The sequence below is a fragment of the Mustela nivalis genome (genome assembly GCF_964662115.1).
Source record: "Mustela nivalis genome assembly, chromosome: 1".
Lineage (NCBI taxonomy): Eukaryota > Metazoa > Chordata > Mammalia > Carnivora > Mustelidae > Mustela > Mustela nivalis.
The window spans coordinates 203748557-203768275 of NC_139020.1; the positions used below are offsets into that span (position 1 = coordinate 203748557).

A 19719-nucleotide genomic window follows, 5' to 3' on the forward strand; every position below is an offset into this window, starting at 1 on the left:
AACTTACACCTTGGATCACTTTTCTTAAGCTATAACATCATCAATCATCATCATCACCTTCAGTGTACATCTGGGGACCTCTTTAGCTTGTTTACCCAGTGCCTAAAATTGACTTAAACCAAACGGTTAAAAAAAATTTTAATGGTCTCGTTAGATCTTCAATGAGTTAGGTACTAATATAACTTCCAGCTTACAAACGAGGCTTACAGGTGATGTGTCTAAGGCACAAAGCTGGTGGGTGGAGAGGTGGTATTTGAGCTGGGATCTGCTTGCTGTCTCCCCATCACCCTGCCTGTCTCTGGAAGGGGCCCCATACACCCAGCTCACCCAGTCATGGCAGATGTGGTCTGCTCTTCAGTCCATCTTGTCCTGATGGCCATGAACGTACTCGGGCTGTTGCCCAGAGAGCTCAGCTGTAACTTTATCTCACCAGGCTGGGGGTGATGGGGCGGGTGGGCAGGTGACGCCAGGGCAGGGAGATTTGCCCAGACACTGGTGTGCAGCTGCCTGGAAGCCTGTGTGGTCCTGAGGAGACTGGGGTCTTTGGGAGCTTGTCTCAGAGTCCTGGCAGTGGTCATCACCATGGGCAACAAGCAGACAGTCTTCACTCATGAGCAGCTGGAAGTGTATCAGGTAGGGGTGATGGGCTGGGCCCTCAGGAGGTTTGGCAGCCTTGGCTTCCTGGCCTGAGAAGTGGGGACAGCATCATTTGTCCTGGGTGTGCAGCCAACAAGCATTCCCAGCTCTGTGTGCAACAACAGGCAGAAATGGCCGCGCAGTGGGAGGGAGAGGAAGGTGGCCTCTGAAGCAGGCTCTGGGCCAAGCCAACATCTCTCTCTGCAGGATTGCACCTTCTTCACAAGAAAGGAAATCATGAGGTCAGTCTGGGGAGAAAGGGAGGAAGATCTGGAAACAACTTTCTCTCCTTCGCTGGAGGATGTTTGCAATTGACCAGGACTGAGTGCCCCATGGTGGTTAAAACAAAAAGGGAGGGATTGCGGGCATGGTCAGTGGATGGAGGCCGAGATGGGGATGCTGAGAAGCCACGTCTTGTCACATCGTCACTGTCTCTAGGTTGATTAGCTTGGGCTTTCTCCCAAGGGTTGTGGGGAGTCATGGAGAGTATGTGAGCAGGGGTGTGGGGGGGTGTGAATCAGCATGTTAGAAAGACCCCCCCCCCCGTGGCCAGTGTGAGGAGGCTGGCACTGAAGCCTGGGTACCTGGGGGCAGAGGCTAGAATCAGCTCTGGGTTGTGGGGGTAGCATCCAGGTAAGGGTGCGGGTAGGCAGTCTGTGGCCGCTGCAGGTTGCTGGCATGCACTAGAGAGGCATAGATGGGTATCCCACGTTACTGCTCAGTGCCCACGCAGCCATTGTCCAGAAGCCCCGACCCATGAACTCGGAGCTATGAAACCCAAGCCGGCCGGGGTTCAGATACAGAGTGATAGGGGCCAAGGCCCGAATTGTGTGGGCATGGAATATCCATTATTGATGGGCACACCTTTCACCAGTGAGCCCCATTGTCTGGGTGAGGACAGCTCATAGGGTCACCCTGGCCATCATGATCAGATTACTGATGGGGAAACTGAGGCTTGGACAAGGGAGGCTGACCCCAGCTTTGCAGATGGGCAGAGCTCCAAGGAGTTAGAGGGCTGACATTTCGTCCGCCCAAGCTTCTTGTTTATCAGCAGAATAACTCAAGCTCAGAGGGGAAGAGGAAAATGCTCATGGCCATGCAGAAGCCCAGACCCAGACTGTTCCCTGAGGGGGCCCAGACAGGGACCTGGGTGGTTAGGACTGAAATTCCAGATACCTCCTCCTCGAGTTCCTAGCCATCATATGACCCAGGGGTTTCCATCTCCCTTGGAATCAACCCTTAGCAGCTTGGGGACCTCTGACTCACCAAAGATAGTCTCACCAAGGCTGCTGCTTTTCATGCCCCCAGTGAAGACAGGGTGACAGCAGGGGAGCACACTGGAGTGGAGAGCTGGCCTCACCATCTAGCTGGTGTCAGTGGTATTTGGTATTTTGCAAAATGTCTTGCATGCATTAAAAAATCCCGAATATTGGCCTTTTGTCTCTGCTCTGGCCCAGTTAAGGAATGCTTGCATTATGGGGAGAGAGAAGGAAAATGTGAGAATGGGGGGGTCTCTAGAGCCAGCGGCCAACAATGTGATGATACTCAGAGATTCAGAGATTCACTCGGACTCTCTGAATTTTGATGTGAAACGATCTCACCTTAAGCACACTCCCTTTCGCCATCCCCACCTGCCTGGTCAGCTCCTACTCATTCTTCAAAGCCCAGTGTCAATGTCTCCACTGAGTTTCCCCTGGCTCTGGGGCCCTCTCTACTATGGTCCTGTCCCCAGGGGGTAGACGTGCCTGTGTTTGGCTCTGTGTGCTTAAGGATTGGGCCCAGAGCAGATGACTCTTGGAGACCCATGATCCTTCAATCCTCCTGTGTGGAGTGAGCAGTGGCAAGAATGAGAGAAAGGGGACAAGTCCTCCCCATGCCATCTCCCAGCCCTGCCCGGTGTTTCCCTCCCCGCACCAGGCTCTTCTATCGCTACCAGGACCTGGCTCCCCAGCTTGTTCCCCTCGACTATACCAGCAGCCCTGATGTGAAGGTGCCCTACGAGCTCATCGGCAGCATGCCCGAGCTGAAGGTATCTGCGGGCCATTGGGCAGGCAGAGAAAAAATAGTAAGGATACCTGCTGTGGCATTCCTATGAAGTGGATGCATTTTAGAGATGTAAGAAGTGAGGTTCAGAGAGGTTAAGAAACTTGGTCATGGTCACACAGCTAGGATGTGACAGAGACAGGATTCAGACTGGGGGGTCGTTGGAACGATGGGATGAGATAATGCTGGTGAAGGGCTTGGCATGGGGTCTATGGCATGGCAAGTAGTCAGGGAACCTGAGTTCTGCTTTTCATAGCAAGAGCCTCTAAAAAGGCAGGTCCTTCTCAGCTGGATGTTTGTCACATAGTTTGTGTTGCCAAAGGGGATTTGTGGGGTGAGGGACTGAGCAGAGATGATTTTATCACAAGGGACAGAGACCTCATTGGAGAGGGACAAAATGTATTGGAACACAGGAGGAGAAACCCCAGGCGGCAGAGCTATCACCGGGTCTGGCTGGAACCCGGGTTTCTGAGGGTGTGCTCAGGAGTCTCTCTCCATCTCTCAGCTTCCCCCAGGAAGGGGCTTTAGTCTCAGGCAGCCTGTCTGCCCCAGGTGGTGAAGGGAAGCCCCGGTGGTCCCAGATCCCTCCTGCCAGCTCTCCAACCACCGGAAACCAGGTCCCCCCAGCTGCATCTTCCAGGGAAGCCTCTGATTGGCCAGTTTGAGTCACGCTACCTACCCCAGAACCAATCATGGTTGCCAATGGTAGCGCTGTCTGATTGGCCTCAACCAGGTCACGTGGTTCCATCTGGAGCCACAAGTGAGGTCAAGGCCACCCAGACCACAGGTCCAGGGCAAGGAGTTGCCTGAAGGCCACGGGCAGGAGGAAGTTTGAAGGTGGGGGGTACTTGAAGGTTTCAGGAAGGCGGGTGCTGAGAGCGTTTCCATAGGGAGCCCGGGGTCCCGGGTCAGGGATGGCCTCTCTGCTTCCTGCCTCCAGGACAACCCGTTCCGCCAGAGGATTGCCCAGGTGTTCTCTGAGGACGGGGACGGGCACATGACCTTGGACAACTTCCTGGACATGTTTTCCGTGATGAGCGAAATGGCTCCCCGCGACCTCAAAGCCTATTATGCTTTTAAAATTTATGGTGCGTGCAGGGCATGGGGGTGGGGGAGCGTGGGAGTGGAGTGGGGAGTGGGAACGAGACCCTGCCTGGGACCAGGGGCTGCGCTGCCATCACTGATGTCTCCCCAGGGGTTTCGAGGCCCTGCGTGGCCCTGTCCTGCACACTTGGTACTTGCTCCCCTCACCCCCTTACTCCTTTCCAGCCACACTGGCCTTCCTCTTCCTCCAGCACTCCAAACTCTTCCTCCCTCCCGGCCTCTGCATCTGCTGTTCCCTCTGCCTGCCAACACCTTTTCCTGGACTCCTGCTCATCTTGAAGTCTAGGTCAAAAGCAGTTCCACCCTCAATCACTCTCCACCCCAGATCCTAGTTCCCTCCACGGAGCAGTGCTGCTTAATTTCTGTTCATAATCTGTTCATTTCTTATGGATTTCTCTCTGATGAGACCCAAGGGCAGCAACAGTGTCTGTTTTCTTCCCCATCGGTCTCTCATGCCTGGCAAAAAGTAGGTGCTCAATAAATACTTGTTGACTGACCGAATGAATGGACATTTATCACAGCGCCTAGGACATAGTAGGTGCTCACTAAAAACCTGTCGAATTAACGGAACTTTGTCACAGTGCTTAGAACATAATAGGCACTCTCTAAATCCTTATTGAGTGAGTAGATGAAAAACAGTCACATATGCCTGGCACATAGTAGGGGCTCAATAAATACTTGGAGAGTGAATGAATGACCTCCCACCAGGACTCTGATCAATTCCAAAGTAAGACCCAGCTATTATCGCAGGGTCTTGGTTTCTCTCCAGTGCCTCACTTTGCTCCTCTGTAACATGGGGTCAAGAGGCCCAACCTGCCTGTGCCCAGCTGTGCCCCCACTCCATATCCCCTCCATCCCACTGCACAGACTTTAACAATGATGGCTACATCTGTGCGTGGGACCTGGAGCAGACAGTGACCAAGCTGACGCGGGGGGAGCTGAGTGCTGAGGAGGTGAGCCTGGTGTGTGAGAAGGTGCTGGATGAGGCCGATGGTGACCACGATGGGCGGCTGTCCTTGGAAGACTTCCAGAACATGATCCTGCGGGCACCCGACTTTCTCAGGTGTGACACTCCTTGCCACTTTGCATGTCTGAGAGGGGCTCCTACAGAACTAGTTCACAGACTCCATTTGTGAAAGTTCCTCTGTTCATTCATTTGTGACCTTGGAGAACTTTCCCAGCCTTCCTGGCCTCAGTCCCTGCATCTTTAAAATGGGGATAATTGGGGACCCTGTGGGTAATGCCCTGTGGGTGGATGCAGCTCTTTGGGTGAATGCAACATGGCTGGTCTTCAGTGCTCACTTGCCTGAACATTTGGCAGTGAACAGAGTGTACAACTGTACTGGGCAGTCCTGGAGAGAATCAGAGCCCCCATCGTAGGGCAGATAGCCAGTTAATACAGGGGGTGGCCCAGCCACCTGTTTTTGTACCTCTCGTGAGCAGAGAATGATTTTTATGTTTCTTAAATGGCAGGGGAAAGATTAAAGACTAATAGTGCTCTGTGACTCGTGAAATGGTTATGAAATTCAAATTTCCGTGTCCAGCAGTGGTTTATTGGCACACGGCCAGGCCTGCCTGTACTTGGATTGGCCATGGTTGCTTTCGAGCTACAAGGCCCAGCTGACTCCTTGCACGAAGCTGGAAATACCAACCGATTGGCTCTTTATGGGACAAGTTGGTCGATCCCTGAGTTAGTACATGGAAAGACTTTATGGCAGGGTTGGCACACAGTAGATGCTCTATATCTGTGTGCTGGGATTGCAGTCGTGGCTATTACTATGTGTCCTGACATGCACAGAGGGCACCCCCACCACCTGGAGAAGCGCGGCTGGTCTCTTAGCAGACAGAGACAGGAATAATGACAACTGAATGAGCCCTACAGAAGACAGCATCTCTGTGTGGCAGTGCCTTGTGCATTTGCCCCCTTGGCCCTCATTATAGCCCCAAGCAGAGGGATGGCTATTATCCCCATTTTACAGAGAAGTAAACTGAAGCCCAGGGGTAGCCACTCACTCAGAGTCCCACAGCAAGTCTGCGGCGGAGTCAGGATGTCAACTCCCGTCCACAGAGGTGTGCTTTCCACCCCTGTGGGGGTCGAGGGGGGCCGCAGCCTGGGGTTCTTAAGGGGATCCATCTCCTGCTGTGGTTCCTGGCCTCAGGGAGTCCCTACGGGAGAGTTCGGGGATGGGAGGGGTGACAAAGGAGGGCCACCTTCTCTGCCTGATGACTCACTCTCCATCTTTTTGCACCCAGCACCTTCCACATCCGCATCTGAGCGCACCATGGAGGAGAAGCCGGGTCAGAGGAGGACGGGGTGACCCCTCAATCCATGGTGGAATCCGATCTCCCTGGGTTCCAGGAATAAACACACATCATTGAGTCACATCTGCTTGGAGGACACGTGTTTCACCTTAAACCTGCCGGATGGGAGAGAGGAAGCCTGGGCTCTCACCTCTGCCCTCACTGCGTGACCCTGGGTGTGGCTGTGCCCTCTGAACCCTGATCTCCCCATTTATACTAGGGAGTGGCTGACTTCTAGATCTCTGGCCACCGTGAGAGCTGGAGGTGCACTGGTGGCTGTGAGTTTTGGGGGGCAGAGACCAGATGTGGAGATCACGCCCATGGGATCTCACCCCCAGGCCTCCCAAGGCTGAACCCTGCCTCCAACCTCTTAAGTCTCCTCTTTCCTCCCAATCCTTGAGCTTCTCAAAGGGACCAAAGCTTTAACTCCATGCTCATTCATTAGAACAGCCAAAGGAGGTCTCTGGGGGAGGTGGCAGCAATGTCATTCACTGAGGCTGGCACTGTACTTTACAGTTTACAAAGCACGCGTCTCTCTGCCATTGCATTGGCTGCCTGTGGCATCCCGGCAGGGTTGACTAAGAAGCAATCACACTTCATTCAGAGCTAACGGACTCATTAGCCCAAGGCCACACCTCACATGTCATCTGCAAAGGCAGCCTTGAGCCCAGGCCCACCTCTTTCCAGATCCCAGAATATCTACACTTTGAGGATTTGAGAAGCCCCACACCCACTCCACCACATCTGGGGGCTCACTTAGAGCCCCAGTAATTCCAGGGAGGGATGGTCATTCCTGGAATCAAAACGAGCTGCCAGGCCCCTTCCCAGACCCTTCCACTGTGTGTCATTGCTCACTGCCCCCACAGCTTCCACTTACTAAGCACCTACTGTGAGCCAAAGCCTCAGTTTTTATGTGCATCCTTTTGGTTCATCCTGAGGTAGAGGGATTGATTCTCTCCCCATTTTCCAGATGAGAAAACAAGCCCAGAGAGGTGTAGAACTCACTAGAGGGCACACAGTCTTGTGACCTGGGATTTCCTCCAGAACCCACTGCTAACCATGACCCGGGGCTGGCTGTCTTCTTCTTTAAAGGGGCTCATATGCTTCTCCTAAAGCTGATTTTGATGTTGGAAGTGTGTACCGTGTGCCAAGCCCGCTCCAAATCTCACCTCCTTCATTTGCACGAGAACCCCAGGAGGAAGATGTGAAGAGCTCTGTTTATGGGTGAGGATGTACTTAGGGGTGAGCCAGGGGCAGAGGATGTAGGGAAAGGACTCCAACTGACTGGGTTTCAAATCCTGGCACTGACCTCCTATAACCGGGTGACCTTGGCTGTGCCTCTCCTCCTCTCTGACCCCTAGTTTTTCTTTAAAATATGAAGCATGATCCTACCTGCTGGGCCTGCTCAGAGGCAGGACAGAAATAATGAAGGTAGAGGCTTTGGCGTGAGGCCTGGCACGCAGTAGGTGCCCTAGACCCTTCCTGTAACTGGTTATTATTACTCAAATCACCACGTCACCCCACCGGCAGCTGCAGGACCAGACCCAAGCAATGTCTTTATTACATTTCTCGGTTCCTGAGGACTAATAACAAGGGGTCCAGTGTGAGCAACCCCCAGAGCCAGGACAAAGCTCTTCTTTAACAGTACCCAGGGGCAAAGGGTGGTGGTGGGTGGTACTCCTCAGGGAGCCAGTCCTTCTGGGATTCTGCCAAGTCCTTTGTCTCTGGTCTGGACACTTTGGAGGACAGAGCCCTCACTACCGCTTGGTGCCAACCCTTGACCCTCGGGGTCGCCTCGCTCCAGCTGGCCAATCTTGAGGCTTTCCTGGATGGGTCGACTCTGTCTCTCCGATCCTGGGGCCATGAGGGGCTTGCAGGGGACATGGCCACTGAGCTGTCTGTGTCGACGTTATCGTCCCAGTGTGTGTCCCCTGGCGTGGTCCTTGAGCTGTGTGTCGCTGTTGGTGGCCCAGCACTCCAGAGCGAAGACAAGTTCACAGATGGCAGGTGGAGTGTCAGCTGCTGCTGGACCCTCTTGCCTGTCTCAGGGAGTGTCTTGAGGTTCCTCCAGAGTTTCCGGCAGGCCTTCTCAAGAGGAGCGTTTGGGGGGCAGGAGGAAGTGGCTTCCTCCGTGGAGACTCTGTCCATCTGTGCTCGTGGCTCCCTTCCCTTTGGCCAGTGAAGCAGGACCGGGCTTGCTGAGGTCTGAAACCAAGAGCAGGTGAGACCTGGGACATCCCACCCACCAGAGCTCTGAATCTGCCCTGGAGGTTGGGGCATGGGTCCCACTCAGACATCTGGAGGGGTGAGAAGGACCCCAAGTGAACCCCCAAACCTGATCCCATGCCCCCTCCCCATCCGCATGAACACCTTCATTATCTCCCCCAGAGACTGGCAAACTCTTTCCATAAAGGGCCAGAGAGTAAACATTTTTAAGTTTGTTGGCCACACAGTCTCTGTTCTGAGGCAACTGAGATGGTTCGTCAACGAGTGAGTGTGCCTGCATTCCAGCAAAACTTGATGGATGTGCAAATTCCACTTTCATCTGATTTTCACAGCTCATGACATATTACTTTCATTTTTATGCTTTTCGACTGCTCAAAAACATGAAAGCCATGCTTAGCTCATGGGCCAGACAGAAACAGGCCAGATGGGGTCCTCAGGCCCTGATCTACTTGGTCATTCAGGTGACCTTGGTGGCAGATGCCGACAATGCCCCATCCATCTCCCTTTGCCCTGAGCACTCAGTGCCCCCAGCTCCACTCCCAAAGGCCAGCAGAGGGGACTCTGGCCGGGGTCCTTCTATGAACCCATGGCAGGCCAGAAGTGCAGAGAATTAAAATCTCCCAGGAGTGGCACTTGACCAAGGACTAATGGGAGATGGAGTATCAATACCCCAACTCCTTACCCCTAAGGTGGGATAACCGGAATGCATGTCCCCATGCAGAGTTCCAGCCTTCCCGGGGGGAGACTAAACCCTGGCTTCCCACAGGGGAACCTGCTCCCTAACATGCCCTTCCTGCGCCGCCCTCTTCTGTCCCACTTCCCCACTCCCCTCCTGGCACATCTTGGGATCACCTCCCAAATAATGGAGGCCCCAGGGACTCAAACCATGACAGCACCTCGCTTCCCCTCACCCCCCACCTCCAGATTCCCTTCTAAAATGCCTAAAATATCCTCTTCTTGCTCTACCCCCAGGGATCCTTTTCTGGTCCCTCCCAGTCTCTGCCTTGGACAGTCCCTGCCTCCTTCCTGCCACCTCCTTACTGCCACCAGGCAGCCCCTCCTGCAGCTGGCAGCCACAGGCTCTCTCATTGCAACTCCCCCTGCACAACTAGACTAGAATGCCAGCTCCTCACCCAGGCCCCAAGGCCCTGCATGACTGGCTCCTGCTGTTCCTGGCCCCTCACCTCCCAGGGACCTCCCTTTCATTCACCCCACTCCATACACATACTGGCTATTGTTGTTCTTTTGATCTGCAAATACACTGAGCCTCCGGACCTTTGCATGTGCTCTTTTCTCTACCTGAAACACCCTCCCTGCATCACTGTGTGTGACTGACTCCTCCTTATCCTATGCATCCCAGGTCTACACCGCCTCCCCCAGGAGGTCTTCCCTGATTGTTCCCTTCACCACTTAGCTCCACACCCACTGATGTTCATCCTACCAGCCTGTTTCATTGCCACTATTATCAGAACTTCCTTGCCATGTGGGGGCATGGAGGACACCACTCACTATCACAGTCTGATAGGGGATGCAGACAGGAAACATGAAAACCTACAAATAAACTTTAACCCAGGAAAAGACCAGTTAAATTATGAATACCTCCCAGAGTTCACAGTCTGATAGGGGAGGCAGGCAGGAAACATGAAAATGCACAAATTTTTAACCCACAAAAAGACTTTTTAAATTGTGAGGAGAGCTCTGCAGTGAATGAACAGAGTGAGGTGATGGAGAATGCAGAGGGGACTACTTCCAGTCTGGAGTCTGGAGAGGGAGACACTTGAAGAATTGAAGAAAGAAGCCAGGCATAGGAAATCTGGGAGCAGAGCACACACAGCATGTGCAAAGGCCCTGAGGTTGGTGGCACAAACATGTGCAAAGTTCCTGAGGTGGGACCAGCACATGCAAAGATCCTGAGGCTAGTTTGATGCATCAGAACAACAGAAAGGATAACAGAGAGGCTGGAGCTGGGCTGGTGCTGGACACAAGGAGTAGCTGAGGTCACTGTTTGGATTTTCATTGCAGTGTCTTGAAAAATCACCGGAAGGTTTTATATTTAGAGCTATAGGGTCTAATTTTTCACTCTAGAAAGTCTCCTCTGTCAGCTGTTGGCCACTTCTGCCCCTGCCCCACCCCTGTGTTGGAGATGCAAGCTTTCTGTCACATACCTTCTCAGGTGCAGCCCTGGGATAGGAGGAGGAAGGATTCTGATGCTCCCTGGGGACATGGGCGGGGCTGGTGACTTCCTCAGTCAGTGCATTGGAGTAAAGGAAGAGATCCTCATAATCCAAGTTCTCTGGATCCTTCTGTAGGGCAGAGGGCGTGTACTGCTCATCTCCCTCCCAAGGAGGGAGATGGGGGTGGTCCCAGGGTCCCAGACAAACCCTAGAAGGTGGTGTTCAGGAGCTGCCTTGCCCATGAACCTTGTATGGAAGCCTGCCCCTCCCACAGTAGCTTCGGAGGGTAAGAGCAACCCCCCCACCCCCTCACCCCCCCACCCCGCCATCCCCTTCCACTTTCATGAGCCTTCTAAGGAGATATATTATTCCTATAGATCAGCCAAGGTTATACCCCCACAAACGAACCCTTGTAACGAATTAGCCTGGGGGGCTGGGGTGAGGCAAGGAAGGGGGACCAGAAGGGGTGGGGCTGTGGGAGGGCAGGGACCACAAGCAAGACAGAATCACAAGAGGCTGAATGGGGAGCATGGGAACAAAATGAGTCTGGGGGCTTGGCCCCTGCGAGGGCGGCTACAGTCCCCCAGGGGTTCCAACCCTTACCTGCCCACAGGGCCGGGTCAGCAGGTCCCTGTGTGGCCGCACAGGCTGCTGCTGGTGGAATGTGACTAGGGCGTCCAGCGAGGCATGGGCCTTCTCTTCCCCAGGGATCATGAAGCTCCCATCATCCAGAAGCTTCACCATGAAGTGGCGGCAGCAGCTCTGGGCTCTGCGGTGACACTGCTGGGACTAGAAATCTTATTCCTCCTCCTTCCGACCCCATCTCCCACCACCCCCTCCCCCAGCTGTTGGCACTGAGGCTGCAGCTCTAATGTTTAGGTTCCTAGAAGCCTTCTGCATTTTGTTTAGGTTCCTAGAAGCCTTCTGCATTTTTTTAGCCATGTGACACTGGTACTAACTACACTGTGCCTCGGTTTCCCCATCTATAATGTGGGGCTACTAAGGCTGACCTCGGGATTTCTCATGAAAATGGAATAAGCTACCGCAGATAAAAGCTTAGCTCAGTGTCTAGCTGGAGTCAAAGGATCGGTAGAAGTGATGGTAGTGAAAACCAGAGTCAGGCCTCCACGCTAAGTCTATGCACTGAAACACAGCAGGTCCTCAATAAATGGTCTATTAATGGATGGATGCACTTATTAATGGCCCACTATGTGCTTAGTATATCTCATTTAATTTTCACAACAGTCTGAATGACTTTAGCATTCTTATATTAGAGATGAGGACTTTGGGGGAGGCACAGATAGGTTGAGTAACTTGTCCAAGGTCACACAGCATGTAAGTGGCAGAGTCAAGCCTTAGACTGTGTGACTCAGGACCTAAACTTTTCCCATGGTGGGTAACTCTCCAGTGAAGCCATTGGATTTTTTTTTTTTTTTTTTAATTCCTTTGGCCTGGAGTCCTTTTTGAAAAGTGGTTTGTGTTGTTGAATCCTGTGGGACGCCCGGTCAGGTTTTGAGGCCTTAAGGAGCTGGACTGCCCTAAGTTTCCTTAACATGTTCCTGTGGGTGGAGTCACAGAGCTGCCAAGCAGATGGCTGAATGGGGAGGGGTGGTTAGGGGAGGGCAGCAGCCACTCTTGGGCTCCCAGCAGCCCCTGTTCTCGGACACATAGGCTGTTACCACCAAGCCCCCATCTGCTGGTTATAGCCGGACCTGCAGCTGCAGCCAGATTTGGCTAGAACTTGACACCAGCTGCTCTCTGAGCAGTTGTGGCATGATACACCCCTTGCCTCCTCCCAGGAAACCCTGGAGCCTTCCCACCCCTTCCCTGGCCCCTAGCCCGGGCCTTACTTGTAGGACAGCGTGTAGCCAACGTGGCTGTGACTCACTCTAATGAGAAAGGATCCCAGTGGCTCTAACTCCAGCAAATTCTCGGCGTCCCTGGAAGGACAGACACAGGAGGGAGATGTGCACCCGTCATCCCAGGACTGAACAAACCTAAACCCCTTTGTTGTGGTTTCACACCTTGGGATTCTCAGGCACAGGGATGTTCCAATCAGGGGCAGAGGCCTCTGATGACTTTGACCCCAGGACAGAATTTCTTCTATATCCCACCACCCTTGCCTGCCTTCCTGATGCCTGAAATGCCCTCATACCCAGTAACTTCTCACCAAATTACTACTAGTATTCACCATCATCGTGACTATGATTATCCTGGGGTCACAGAGAGGAAGAAGGTGGCCTTCTATAGGACAAGATGGGGAGACTTGGGACCCAAGCTGTCTACTCCAAAAGCTGCTGACCATGTGTAGCTACTGCACACTCAAAATGTGGTTTTTAAGATGCGCTTTTGGTATAGGATACCAGAGGTTCAAGACTTACTATAGGATAAAGGAATGGATACTATCTCATGAGTGAGCCTTTAGTGCTCATGTTGAAATGGTAATATCCTGGATATACTGGGTTGAAGAAAAGATAAGATTAAAATTAATTCTGCCTGTTTCTTTTTCCTTCTTTTACTATAGCTACTAAAAGCTAAAATTGCAACACGTGGCTCACATTATATTCTTAGGGGTGTCCCCACCCCGAAACTCAGAGATGGTGGCCAATCTGCCCTCTTTGTGGCTTTTGTGACATTCTCTCAATGTCTCTAGGCTAACGCTGGCCATAGATGTTCTCTTCATTTGTTTGAGAACTGAGGGGGTGAACTCATGAGATGTATTTGTTCATGTCCTCAGAACTCAGACCAGTGTAGAAAGTGCATGTAGGTCATGTCCCTGATGGATGGAGAACAGCTGTTTGGGACACTGTGTTAAGGAGGATTCAGAGGCTGCACCCTGCCATGATTGATGGTGGATGCCTGGCTTCGGGGAATGGGTCCCTGGCAGTGCTGATCTGGTGGCCACTAGTATAGAGAAAGCTGAGGTTCAGGGATGGGAAGTAGCTGGCCCACGTCCCACACCGAGTCCCCACCTGCCCAGGACTTTAGAGCTCTTTTCACCAAGCCAAGCTGAGTCCAGAATTCTGTAGAAAATCTGCCCAGGGTGGGGGCAGACAAGGAAAGAGGGTGAAGGGCATGGTGGAAGGTGTGTGTGTGTCCTTACTCTCTCGAGATGGCACCGTGGAACCACGCAGGGATCCCTTCTTGGGAGAGCTGAACCACCTGCGTCTGCACAAACCAGTCCAGTCGAGGGGGCAGTGGTGGGGGAAGTTTTCCTGCCTCTGTCATGGCTTTCTGGGGAGCGGTTACCTGGCAGTAGGAGGGAGGAGAGAGAGTCAAGCCTGGTCCACCTCCTGTACTTTGCTCTGTTCTTACAGCTCATGGTGCCTCCTTCTGGGGTAAGTCCTCCAAGCGGGTGAGAGCAACAGGCTTGAAACTGGCTTGTGTTTCTTGAGCACCTACTATGCATTCCTTCATTGGCTTCTTCCAAAAATCCTCCCAGAATTTTTCCTTGTCCTTCTATTCTTATTACACTATTATGAGTTAGAAAGCTCCCTTTATAAATAGATGCATTTAAGCTTAAAAACTGACTTTATTGAGGGGCACCTGGGTGGCACAGTCGGGTAAGCACCCAGCTCTTGGTTTTGGCTCAGGGTGCAATTTCAGGGTCCTGAGATCAAGCTCTGCATTGGGCTCCACATTCAGCATGGGGTCTGCTAGAGATTCTCTCCCCCTCTCCCTCTGTCCCTCCTGCTAGTGCACACACTCTCTCTCTTTCTCTCTCAAATACTTTTTTAAAAGATGAACTGACTTTATTTAAATAAATATCAACATTCCAGGAGCTATGGGGACATGGCAAAATGGTAAGTGAAGGGGCACCTGGGTGGCTCAATGGGTTGAGCTTCTGCCTTCACTCAAGTCATGATCAGGTCATGATCTAGACCTGGGATCGAGCCCCGCATCGGGCTGTCTGCTCAGCAGGGAGCCTGCTTCCCCCTCTCTCTCTTCCTGCCTCTCTGCCCACTTGTGATCTCTGCCTGTCAAATAAATAAACAAAATCTTAAAAAGAAAATGGTAAGTGAAGAAACACTAGAGAGATGTGGCCCTGAGTAACTTCCTTTGCTCCCAACATCATCATGTCTGGTGGCACCAAAGCCACACCTGTAATGTGTCAGGGACAACAACATTAATTCACATGAGTTTCGACAGTTTTAAGCTCAAGGTAACACTGGAACTGTGAGCCAATGACAGGGAGCTGAAGAAAAAGAATAGTCCTGATTTTTTAAAAATTATTTTAAAAAGATTTTATTTATTGGACGCCTGGGTGGCTCAGTTGGTTAAGCAACTGCCTTCAGCTCAGGTCATGATCCTGGAGTCCCAGGATCGAGTCCCGCATCGGGATCCCAGCTCCATGGGGAATCTGCATCTCCCTCTGATCTTCTCCCGTCTCATGCTCTCTCTCACTCTCTCTCTTTCTCTCTCTCCAATAAATAAATAAAATTACTGGGCTGTTTCCAGAGGTGGGGACATATTGACTAACCTGGTCAATATTGACTTTCTTCTGCCAGAAGACAGATGCTGAGCACGCCCACCCGGGAGAGGCCCAAAGGCATTCTGGGAGGAGTAAAATTAAAGAGATCTATTAAGAAATATTTAATAAAGTAGGGTGACAAAGCAAAGAGCCTGGAATCAGAGCCAGATAGCCTGGATTCCAGCCCCAGCTCCCCCACTCAGCTGCTGTGTGACTTGAGTAAGTCACTTAATATCTCTGTGCCTTTAGTTTCATCTGTAGTTTGGGGATATGACGATATTTGCCTGGGAAAATACAGTTTATTGTATTCAGAACTATGCGCTCTGTGTATATGATAAATATTCATGAATCCAGTAGTGTCCAGGTTTGTTATTTTTTCTACCTGGGAGAACTCCTAGTTATCCTTCAAGACCCAGCAAAAATATCCCCTCCTCCAGGCAGCTTTCCTGTCTCTTCCCCTAGACAAAGCCTTGGCCTCCTTCTCTGTCTCCCATCTTCCCCTCTGCTCCTGCCCAAGTTTTGCCTAGCCTTGCCTCGTGGAGGTCAAGTGTCTGCCGTGCGTGTGAGTCCTGATGGCTGGTTTTTCTTTCTGTTAATTCAAGTGCCTGACTTAAGCTTTGACTGCCAAGTCATCTGCTTGAACTCACTGAAGTCTATCACGAATAAACACATTGAGAGCCGCACAACTAGATAAAGAGCCAGTATATTCCCCCGCCCCCTGGTTTTCTTCCCCCACCCCCACAGCCCCACCACGAGGTTCCTTTATTTTAGACATCCTAGTTGATTTCGATAACTGGCCATTTGGATCATTCCCCCCCCTTCTTTCTTTTCTTTTTTCCTTCTTCCCATGCTTCAAATTCCTGCTCTTGTTATACATTCACTAATAAGGAGCCCCCCAAACCCTAGCCACCCCCCCACCAAGCCCAATAAAAGCAGAACCCCAGGGCCATGTGCGCTGGCTTGGTCCCTCTCTACAACCTGGTTGTGTGCCCCCTGGACAGACCAGGGCTAGTAAGTAATAGATTTTTTTCTTCAAAGTTTCCAGGTGGTTATGGCTGAGGGTCAGCTTGCGATCCTAATAACCACAGGGGTCAGTCCTGTTGTCACACTGGTTTGGCAAGGGGAGACGTGAGTGGGAAGCTCAGGGGCCTGGGCGAGCGCCCGAGTCATTTACTATCAATCGACCGAGATGCACAAAGCACTGTGTCTGTTTCTGTCTCCCCCATATGAAGGGCGCCCAGAGACCTGGCCCAGGGCTAGGTCATTTTGGATTTTTCTGGGTCCCCAGTACTACCTGGTGCTGGGCAGGCACAGACGAGTGTGCAGGGCTGTCTGGTGATGAACATCCAGGGATGAATGAATCCGTACTAAGTTTTGACCTCCTGACCCAGATACTGGGGCTTCCCCATCTCCTTGTCCCCCACACTCCAGCCCTAAGGGACATCCTTGTTCTACCCCAAACTGACCAAGCTCTCTTACCCTCCACACCTTGGTCCATGCTGTTTCCCTGCCAGGTATGCCCTGCCCCCTGCCCCAGCTCCGGTTTTCAATGGTCAGCTCCCACTGGAAATTCCTTCTGCTTTCCTGGTCTCTACCACCTCGTCCCTCCTTCTGGCCCAGCCTGGCTCTCACGCTCTGTCTTCTAGAAATCTGGGATGACGCTGAGGCCCTCGGGGGCCAGGGCCTCACCCAGCATGGGGCAGGCCCAGAAGTGGGCGTGTGGCTGGCTAAGGGACTCCCACCCTGCACTTACCTGGGAGACCCCTGGTCGGCCAACGCCCTCACTCTTGCTGTGCTCAGAGCCTGCAGGAGCCTTGGTTTCGATTCAGGGTCTGCACGTCAGTGGGGTGGGGCTACTGCCCCCGGGCTGTTCCTGTTTCCTTAAGCAGGTGAGCCCTAGGGGCGGGACTGGGACTCTGCTGGTTGCCCTGGGTATGCTATGTGGCAGTCCAGCAAAGCCTCTGAGCTGTGTAGAGGGACACCCTAGCTTCACCCACGACAAGCCTTTATTGAGCACTGTTTATCTGTGTGCCAGATCCTTAGGGGACAGAGAGGGACCCCAAGAGGTGCAAGCCCCACCCCTCCTGGCATCTATAATCTAGCAAGCAATGAAGAAGAGTAAGAAATGATTAATGTTTTAAAGGAGACAGCTTCTCAGGAAGGAGGGTCTGGAGTTGCAAGAACCCCAGAGGGGGTTTAAACTGATCTGGAGGAAGCGGAGCTTTGGGAGTTAACTTGATTGTGAGGTGCAGAAAGAGAGGGGCTATAGGTGGAGGGAAGAGCACAGGCAAAGGCCTGAGGCAGGGTCAAACCTGGACAGGCTGGGGCCTCCTTATGCACATGGAGCCACATTATGACTTCCTCTGTAACAAAACACACCACTAAAACCACATTTAAAATGATATTTTATGGCATTGGCATCTAGTCCAAGCTGGATTATTATATATTCATTATTGTATTCATTTCTTTTCTTCTGATTTTAGAAAACTAAGATATGCTAGGGAGCCCTACTCGCCCCCCGCCTCCCCCCTGACCCCCCGTAGGCCGTGAGTGTAGGAGCTTGTGTCTAACGGACCAGGCAGGCCCGGATGTGAGCCAGCTGCACCTCCTTCCCCAGCACAGGGGCCAAACCACTTCCTTCTCCCCTTTCAGGCAGAAATAGTCCAGATCCTCTTGGCTGAGCTGGGGGCCTCCCCCGGGGGCTTATCACCCTGGGCCAGCCAGTCTAGATAGCTCCCGCTGCAGGCTCAAGGTCGGTAGGGGGTGGCCTTGTCTGGAGTCTATGGGTCCACAAGTCCCAAGCGGGAGACACATGGGATGTGGCCTCTTACTCACCCGACTGGGTAGACTTGGGTGACTTGCTCAACCTCCCTGGGGCTCGGTTGCCTCAACTGTGAAGTGGGCATGATTACGGCCCCCCTTAATCATGGGATGATGGCAGGAGTGACAGTCATCAAGCCTGCGGCGTGGGGCTCAGTTGAGGGTAAAATCAGGACTCTTCACTGTGATTTAATCTGATGCCTTTGGGCCTGGCTGGGGACACAGAAGCCCGGGCTTGGGACTGCACAGCCTGGCCACCTTGTGCCACTTGCGTCACCTCTGTGCCCTCCACAGCCCGGTGAGTTAGTTCCCAGCCCTGATGGTAAGGAGCAATGCTGTTGGGGAGGGGCTCGCACCAGCCCAAGAGAACCTTGCCTCTTCCAAATCCTGGTCTCATTCGCATATGGTGCAGTCTCCAGAAACATGAAGGGTCTCAGGCCACTTCTGGCCCTGCCCCCTGAGGCTCTACCACAGAGGGCTCCCCCCAGTAAGCTTGACCCACTTGGGGGACATGGTCTTACACAAACCGAAGTCCTCCCCTGAGAATGTCACAACAGAATAATCCCCAGCCCTTGGTGACCATAGTCCTCAAAACTGTGAGCAGACGGGTGGCCCCAGAGAAACTTCTGGAAGAGGACCAGCAGGGGGATATGGATCTGGGACTGCAAGGCCCCTCCCGCTCTGGTGTAGCTCTGGGCTTTTCACTGGAGGCCTCAACTAGCAAGTAGGACTTTCCTGGCCCCACGTGGGGTGGCTCCTGGGGCAGGGACCACAGTGCCCTCTCAACCCTGCAGACAGGCAGGGGTGGGGCAGTGAGTCTCTGCCATTGCTGATCTTGATGTGTTTTCAACCATCCCACCGTCCTATGAGGCTTTCATTCTATTCACGAATTCATTCACTCCACAAACATTGGCTGAGTCCCAACTGGAGGCACCATGCTAGATGCTGGCGACGGAGCAGATAGGACCAGCGCTGTCCCTGCCCAGCCGGAGCCTGCAGTCCACCGGGAGATGGTTACTGCACGAGCCCCCACGCGGGAAAGGCTTGCACAAGAGGGAACAGCCAGGGCAAAGGCTTGGGTTAGGAATACACCAGGCACGCTGGAGAAACAGGCAGCTCGGGGGCCCAAAAGGTGGAAATAAGCGAACGCCCACTGGTAGATGAACAGATTAAGAGAACATGGTCCGTGCACACGACGAACATCACTCAGCCATAAAAAGGAATGCAGCCCCGATATGCACCACAACAGGATGGATCTAGAGAACCACGTGGAGCAAAAGAGGCCTGATCCAAAAGGCCATACGGTGTTAAGATTTCATTTACACAGTGTCCAGAACAGACAAATACAGACAGAAAGACTAATGGCTGTGGGGGGCTGCAGGATGGGGAGTGACTCCCCATCTTGGGGATGAGGTGACGAAAACATTCCAAAATGGACTGTGGCGACAGTCGTGCAACTCTGGGAACACACTGAAGACTGCTTACTTGCACCTTGGTTTGTGGGCGGATGGTTCCGTGTGTGAATTACATCTCAATTAAGATGTTATGGAAAAAACTAAGAAGTCATGTCATCTCTGCTGGTTCAAGGGGACAAGACCCGAGGAGCCACTTCTCTGCGTGCCACCGCATCGAAGCCCTAGTGACTGCAGAAAAGCGCGGGTCTAACGCAGGTCTGAGTTCAAGGACACCAGGCCTGACCTGGTTGGGAGCAACGGGGACAAAACTGGGGCCTCATGGGGCAAATGCTTTGAGCTCAGAGCCAGAGCTATTTCTCTGACTTGTGCCCTGTAGAGAGACAAGATGTGAAGGGAGGTGGGAGTTTTCCTCCGGGGGTGCAAGACGGATAGTGAGGCTACAACGAGGACGATGAGGACGACGTGGCCAGCGGCTCTCCTCCCAGTGCTTACCGGGCACCCATCCCAGTCTGAGATGCACTAGCTTGCT

The 19719-nt window shown here is 52.7% G+C and overlaps 2 protein-coding genes across 5 annotated transcripts; one reads left to right on the forward strand and one right to left on the reverse strand.

The window, feature by feature from the left end:
• The first annotated feature begins 452 nt into the window (after positions 1-452).
• CIB3 (calcium and integrin binding family member 3) lies at positions 453-6191 on the forward strand. Its single transcript, XM_082711202.1, has 6 exons — positions 453-633; positions 844-878; positions 2554-2665; positions 3620-3767; positions 4651-4846; positions 6037-6191. The coding sequence occupies exons 1-6, from the start codon at positions 583-585 to the stop codon at positions 6056-6058; spliced, it is 564 nt and encodes a 187-aa protein (XP_082567328.1). The 5' UTR covers positions 453-582; the 3' UTR covers positions 6059-6191.
• Positions 6192-7615: 1424 nt separating this feature from the next.
• Positions 7616-17316, reverse strand: HSH2D (hematopoietic SH2 domain containing). Of its 4 annotated transcripts, none has more exons than XM_082710156.1 (7): positions 16709-17316; positions 14965-15038; positions 13588-13733; positions 12373-12424; positions 11088-11273; positions 10476-10613; positions 7616-8289 (listed from the first exon to the last, which is right to left on the reverse strand). In XM_082710156.1, exons 3-7 carry the CDS (start codon positions 13710-13712, stop codon positions 7723-7725), a joined length of 1068 nt encoding a protein of 355 aa, XP_082566282.1. In that variant the 5' UTR covers positions 13713-13733; positions 14965-15038; positions 16709-17316; the 3' UTR covers positions 7616-7722. The 4 variants fall into 4 exon arrangements, with proteins under 4 accessions (XP_082566282.1, XP_082566280.1, XP_082566283.1 ...); XM_082710154.1 differs by having other exon boundaries at positions 11088-11253; positions 12335-12424; XM_082710157.1 differs by lacking the exon at positions 14965-15038.
• Positions 17317-19719: the final 2403 nt, after the last annotated feature.

Coding starts and splice junctions, on each gene's coding strand:
- HSH2D (XM_082710155.1), bottom strand. CDS start 13,712: ATGACAGAGGCAGGAAAACTTCCCCCACCACTGCCCCCTCGACTGGAC. Junction 11,254..12,334: donor GGCTACACGCTGTCCTACAA/GTAAGGCCCGGG, acceptor GTGTCACCGCAG/AGCCCAGAGCTGCTGCCGCC. Junction 10,614..11,087: donor TGACCCGGCCCTGTGGGCAG/GTAAGGGTTGGA, acceptor TCTGCCCTACAG/AAGGATCCAGAGAACTTGGA.
- CIB3 (XM_082711202.1), top strand. CDS start 583: ATGGGCAACAAGCAGACAGTCTTCACTCATGAGCAGCTGGAAGTGTAT. Junction 879..2,553: donor ACAAGAAAGGAAATCATGAG/GTCAGTCTGGGG, acceptor TCCCCGCACCAG/GCTCTTCTATCGCTACCAGG. Junction 3,768..4,650: donor TTATGCTTTTAAAATTTATG/GTGCGTGCAGGG, acceptor CCCACTGCACAG/ACTTTAACAATGATGGCTAC.